Raw genomic sequence first — 5,653 nt, forward strand, 5'->3', positions numbered from 1 at the left:
CTGAACGCTGCGCGGCGGGGTCGCCTCCGCACGGAGCAGGGCCCCGAGTCCCCGAGCCCTGAAGCTTTCTTAGAAACGGGATTTCACACCCAGATCTGTGCTCCATGGAGCCCTAGTTCCCTGAGTCTAGAGTTCCCCACTGAGCTCCCAGCAGGATGACCACAGGTCGCTTTGGTCCCATCTGCCGGTCAGGCTGGGCCCAGGGAAGGGCCAGAAAGGCTGGAGCTTCTCCCACCAGGAATGGATGGCAGGACATTCCAGTGTCACCTGGGGCGCCCCCTCCAGAGCACCCCAGAGTGGGTCCAAAGGCCAGACCTCAGTGCCCAGCCCTGCACCCTCCCTGTCACGGGAGCTCAGGGGCTCCCAGCCGCCCTGCCCCACCCCCGACCAGCCCTGGTCACACTCAGGACAGAGGCCATGGGGGTCTGGCCCGCCAGGGAAGCTGCTGGCAGAGGTGGCTAACCCCAGGCACGGCAAGGCGGGGCTGGTTTTAGCACAGGGGGTTAGTAACATTGTAGACAGTGGAGAATAAGAACGTGTTCATTTGGGGCTCAGAACCAGGAAAGGTATTTTTCCAAATTAACCCAGGGAGAGCCGTGAATGCACAGTTCATAAAACGCTGTCATCATCTATAAAACTGATGCGGCTGCCCCTGCGAGACCCTTATTAGACATCGGGGTCCATGCCCTCAGCCCTCCTCCTGAGTTATGGGGACAAAGGCTGGGCTTTAGTGCATCAAATCTGGCCGACAGACCCGTCTGAGGGAGCCACGCCCGGGTCTTGCCCGCCCAGGGTCCACCGGCTCAGCCGCAGACCATTACCCACGCGGGGCAACCGGCCACGCAAGCCGCCGCCTCTCCCTGACGCCTCCGCGGCAACGGCCAGGGTGAGGTTTGGCACCTGTGACATCACCTGATGGAGCTGCAGGGACAGCGGCTCAGTCTCCAGTTTCGTCACCTAACGATCACTGGCCTGCAGGGGTGTCCAGAAGCAGGTCCCTCCGAGTCCCTCCTGCCACGGCTTTGCCCACTGCTGCTGCTGAACCGTTCCCTGGAGCCCTCCCGGACGTGCTGCCCGGCCAGCCCTGCATGCAGCCCCTCCCCTCTCCTGCTGTCCATCTCTGGGGCACAGGGGCCTGGGCCTGTGTCTCGCTTCCTTGCACTTCGTATTTTGGAGTGGGAGCGTTACTGGTGGCCCCCCATGCTCCCTGTTGTCCGTGGCACCTGTCGGCTGAGGGGCGTCCCCGGCACCCACTCTCCAAGCACAGCCTTCTCTGTTTGGACACGCCAACCCTCCCTGGGCGTAACCCCGGCAGGCACCCTTTGCAGGTGAGGAGTTCCAGGAGGGCACAGGGTCTGGTCCAGCCCCAGACCTTGCGTATCACTAAAGCAAGGGACAGAACCTGCACAGAAACGTGCAGTCATGGGAGGAACGTTCTGGAAGCATCTGTCAGAAGGCACCTCTGAGGCGTCTGCTGTCCCCTCCATGAAGGCACAGCTGGGTTTCAGTTGTGATGCCAGGGCTGGGGGATGGCAAGGGCAAAGCTGGGTGCAGGGCCCCCCTGCTCCAAGAAGGGAGGATCCAGCCGCCCAGGGGCCCTGCACGAGGCTCAGCTGCAGCGTCTCCACAGGCCATCCTCATCGTCAGCGGGAATCTCAGCTTCCTCAACTGGCTGACCATGGTGCCCAGCCTGGCCTGCTTCGATGACGCCACCCTGGGGTTCTTGTTCCCCTCCGGGCCAGGCAGCCTGAAGGACCGAGTCCTGCAGATGCAGAGGGAAATCCGAGGCGCCCGGCCCAAGCCCAGATTCGGTAGGTGGCTCAGCCGGGGGGCCCTGCCCCAGTGCCCACGGGCATGAGAAAGCTGGGTGGTGCCAGCCCGACAGCCTGCCCCTGTGGGTTGGGGGTGCCAGGGCAGGAGGTGGGCCAGTGTCGTCCACTGTGTAGCACGCCGGGAACAAGGTGCCTGACGTCAGCTGCTGCTCCATCCCCGGGACCCTGGACAGCTGACCCTTAGTGAGCACCAGCTGGAGTCTCCCCGGGACAGGCCAGGGGGCGACTGGGAGCCCCACCTGGAAGATCTCACTCCCCTGCCAGGCTCTGTGGTGCGGCGTGCAGCCAACGTCTCGCTGGGCATCCTGCTGGCCTGGCTCAGCGTGCCCGTGGTCCTCAACTTGCTGAGCTCCAGACAGGTCATGAACACCCATTTCAACTCTCTTCACATTGTCAACACTTACGGGGCCTTCGGAAGGTATGGGCCTGGGGTCCCCATCTCCCGGAGCTGGGTCCGGAGCTGGGTATGTGAGGAGACTCAGCCCTGAGCAGCCACATTCAGGCGGGGTTGGAGTGTGGGCCCCCATGACCCCAAGTGTCCCCTGCCCCACCCCAGCATGACCCAGGCACAGGCCATGCTGTCGCCATTACCGGGCCTGGACATGCAGGCCTCCTCCGTCCTGGTTGCATGAGGCAAAGGGGTAGGGCCCGAGGTCACCAGGCAGGTGGGCTGTGGCCCTGGAATGCCTACTGGGGGCGTAAGGAAGAGGCGACCAGGCCCTGACTCCCTGGGTGGGAATGCCAGGCAGTGCTGCCTGAACACAGGTGCTCTCCCTGCCCTGGGCCAGCCCCTGGCCTCTTCCCCCTCGTGTCCACCCCGAGCTGCCAAGGGGCATGGGGCACATGCCGGCTGTGGCCGGGTCTTCAGGGGCAGGGAATGTGCTCTCAAATGAGCCCCTGGGGCCAGTCCCCGAGACTCCCCAGCCCCACCCAGCCTCGCAGTAGCCCCTGACCAGGAGGCAGGTGGGGGTGTAGGCCCTCCACCTGGGCCAGGATGGTCAGTCGGGGAACCCCCATGCACCCCACTCAGCCCAGCCGGTGTGTGATGTGGGCCTGGCCTGCCTCGGTCTCCCAGCAGCATCACCAAGGAGCGGACGGAGGTGATCCTGCAGGGCACGGCCAGCCCCAACGCCAGCGCCCCCGACGCCGTGTGGGAGGACTACGAGTTCAAGTGCAAGCCAGGCGACCCCAGCAGACGGCCCTGCCTCATCTCCCCGTACCACTACCGCCTGGACTGGCTGATGTGGTTCGCCGCCTTTCAGGTGGGGGACAATCCCCGGCGGGCACGGCCCCGCCTGTACCCCGCCCTCTTCTGCCCTGAGAGGACAGGTTCCTAGAGCACCCACCGAAGGGGCTGGTGGGGAGGGAGGCTGGGGGGATGGGATCCTGCCTGAGCTGAGAACTGAGCCCACACGACATCCAGGCCCAGCCCCAGCGTCCCCCAGGATCCGCCAGGTGGAGTCTCATGCCAGGAATCCCAGCCTGGGTGCCATAGCGAGACCCTGAATACAGAATTAGCAGCAAGTGAGGGCAGCGCCTGTGGTTTCAGCTACGTGGGAGGAGGAAGGATCAATTGAGCCCAATCGCTGCAGCCTCAAATCATGACGCCATTGCACTCGAGCCTGGGAACAGAGCCAGACCCTGTCTCAGAAAACAGGAAGGTTCGGTTCCCGGTCAGGGAACTGTTGGCCGGGCGCGGTGGCTCAAGCCTGTAATCCCAGTACTTTGGGAGGCCGAGACGGACGGATCATGAGGTCAGGAGATCGAGACCATCCTGGCTAACACAGTGAAACCCCATCTCTACTAAAAATACAAAAAAATAAGCCGGGTGAGGTGGCGGCGCCTGTAGTCCCAGCTGCTTGGGAGGCTGAGGCAGGAGAATGGCTCGAACCCGGGAGGTGGAGCTCGCAGTGAGCGGAGGTCTGGCCACTGCACTCCAGCCTGGGCGACAGAGCGAGACTCCGTCTCAAAAAAAAAAAAAAAAGCAGGAAGGAAGGAATCCTCAGGGCTGGGGTAGCAGAGGCACTCACGTACAGAGCTGCTGTTTCTGTCCTCCTGGTCCCATCTCAGCCACCAGAAAACTGAGCCTCAGGGAGGCAGGGCCCAGACGGAGGGAGCTGGGGCAGACAGGCTCCGAGGCGCCCAGGCAGGGGAGTGAGGCCAGCGGCCAGCCTGGGAATGAGTGGTCAGGGCTACAAGGAGCATGCGAAGCAGGCGGCCCCTTAAGGGGACCCCAGCCAAAGAACTGGGGTGTGACCGCCCAGGGAACCCACCTCCAGGAAAGCCTCAGGACCACATGCTGCTGGACAGACAGAGAGGCTGGCGCGGGAGGGAGTGGAGGGCACGGCTGAGCATCTGGAGGGGCTGTGCCTGGACAGCGCGTGGCGCAGCCATCTCCAGCCCGACCTCTCCTCCCAGACCTACGAGCACAATGACTGGATCCTCCACCTGGCTGGCAAGCTCCTGGCCAGCGATGCTGAGGCCCTGTCCCTGCTGGCACACAACCCCTTCGCAAGCAGGCCCCCGCCCAGGTAAGACGCTCTCCGCTGTTCAGGGGCCTCCCCCAAATCCAGGTGTCTGCTGGGGTCCCACCCAGCTGTACCCACACCCCACCTGTTTACAGGAAGTGCCCCTTCCCTCCTGCAGAGGCAGAAGGTGGGGCCTGCTGGGAGCAAAAAGGGCCCCCCCATCAGCCTTGGCATCAAGGCTGGTCCCACCCCTGCCTCATAGCCCACCTCAAACCAAACCTGCCATGGTGAGAGGAGCCAGGACAGCTACTCTGGACGCCACGGCCAAGGTCCCTGGCCAGGCAGGGCGCCGCGGTTCACACCTTTGTTGAGGCGTCCTCCGGGTGCCTGCTCTGCTCCTGGCCTGGAGAGGCAAGAAGGACAGGCGGGGCCCTCACTCCAGGAGCCCCAAGGCCCATGGTGAACTGAGCAGGGGGCTCCTGTGGGCCCTGCAGCCTGGCCCACCCTGGGCAGGGACTTGGTGACATCCCAAGGAGGGAGCCCTGTGGGGTGAGATTCTCGGGAGCCAGAGGTGGCAGCCAGCGGGGGAGGTCAGCCTCCTCCCCACACCGGGGCTGGCTTTCCAGACTCCACCAGGGGAGCTGGGGTGCAGGGGAGACGCCAAGGACCCTGAGCACTGTGACCAGAAGACAAGGTTTTGGGGGAGAGCTAGGGCCTCCCAAAGAGGAGCAGGAGGCAGGGATGGGGCCCCACGGGGGTACGGGAGGGGATCTGAGGACAGTGTGGGGTAGGGTCCAGGGTGGGACAGAGCATGGGGGATTGGAGACGCCCGCGTGGCCAGACCTGGGGTGGCGACTCTCACAAGCGTTTGCATCCCCTACCCCACATGGTTGGGACTGAGCAGCCCCCTGGAGGTTGTAGGAACAGAGTCTGGACTGCCCACCCCTCCCCTGCACCATCAGCCGCCAATTCTGACGGAAAACATAGCTCTGGATTTTCCCTCCAGGAACACTTGGGAGCTGGGACAGCTGCACCCTCTGGAGTTGCTCACAGCTGTCTGGAGGCCCCAGCAGAGGAGCTGGAGGGTAGGGGTGGGAGGGGGTGCTGAGGTCCAGAGAGGCAGTGGAGCAGCTGGGCCCTGAGTCTGGCAGCCCGGGCAGGGTGCTCCTGGCCAGCCCTTCCAGGGCTGCTTCCCCAGCACTGGTATTACAGGGAGCTGGGGCAGAGGGGCGATGGGGTTCCCTTCTCATGGGGAGTCTCCATCCCAGAGCCTCTGGTGGGGAGGCTGCCCTCCTAGCTGGTGCCCTCAGGCCACCTTCCTGTGAATTAGCGTGAAGCCCCAGGTAACTTGCC

At 64.2% G+C, this 5,653-nt stretch overlaps 3 protein-coding genes across 3 annotated transcripts in view; all 3 read left to right on the plus strand.

The window, feature by feature from the left end:
- The window catches only part of RPUSD1 (RNA pseudouridine synthase domain containing 1), a 296,072-nt gene that overhangs the window by 218,685 nt on the left and 71,734 nt on the right, over positions 1–5,653 (plus strand). The window lies entirely within an intron of this gene.
- LMF1 (lipase maturation factor 1) overlaps positions 1–5,653 on the plus strand; it is a 105,936-nt gene that overhangs the window by 88,848 nt on the left and 11,435 nt on the right. The window contains exons 7-10 of the mRNA XM_050774709.1: positions 1,631–1,811; positions 2,097–2,250; positions 2,911–3,094; positions 4,251–4,363. Of these exons, the coding sequence (XP_050630666.1) occupies positions 1,631–1,811; positions 2,097–2,250; positions 2,911–3,094; positions 4,251–4,363 (632 nt within the window). The remainder of the gene's footprint in view (positions 1–1,630; positions 1,812–2,096; positions 2,251–2,910; positions 3,095–4,250; positions 4,364–5,653) is intronic.
- CIAO3 (cytosolic iron-sulfur assembly component 3) overlaps positions 1–5,653 on the plus strand; it is a 148,777-nt gene that overhangs the window by 15,740 nt on the left and 127,384 nt on the right. The gene's annotated exons all lie outside the window — the stretch shown is intronic.

This window comes from Macaca thibetana, chromosome 20 (genome assembly GCF_024542745.1).
Source record: "Macaca thibetana thibetana isolate TM-01 chromosome 20, ASM2454274v1, whole genome shotgun sequence".
In the NCBI taxonomy this organism is placed as follows: Eukaryota; Metazoa; Chordata; class Mammalia; order Primates; family Cercopithecidae; genus Macaca; species Macaca thibetana.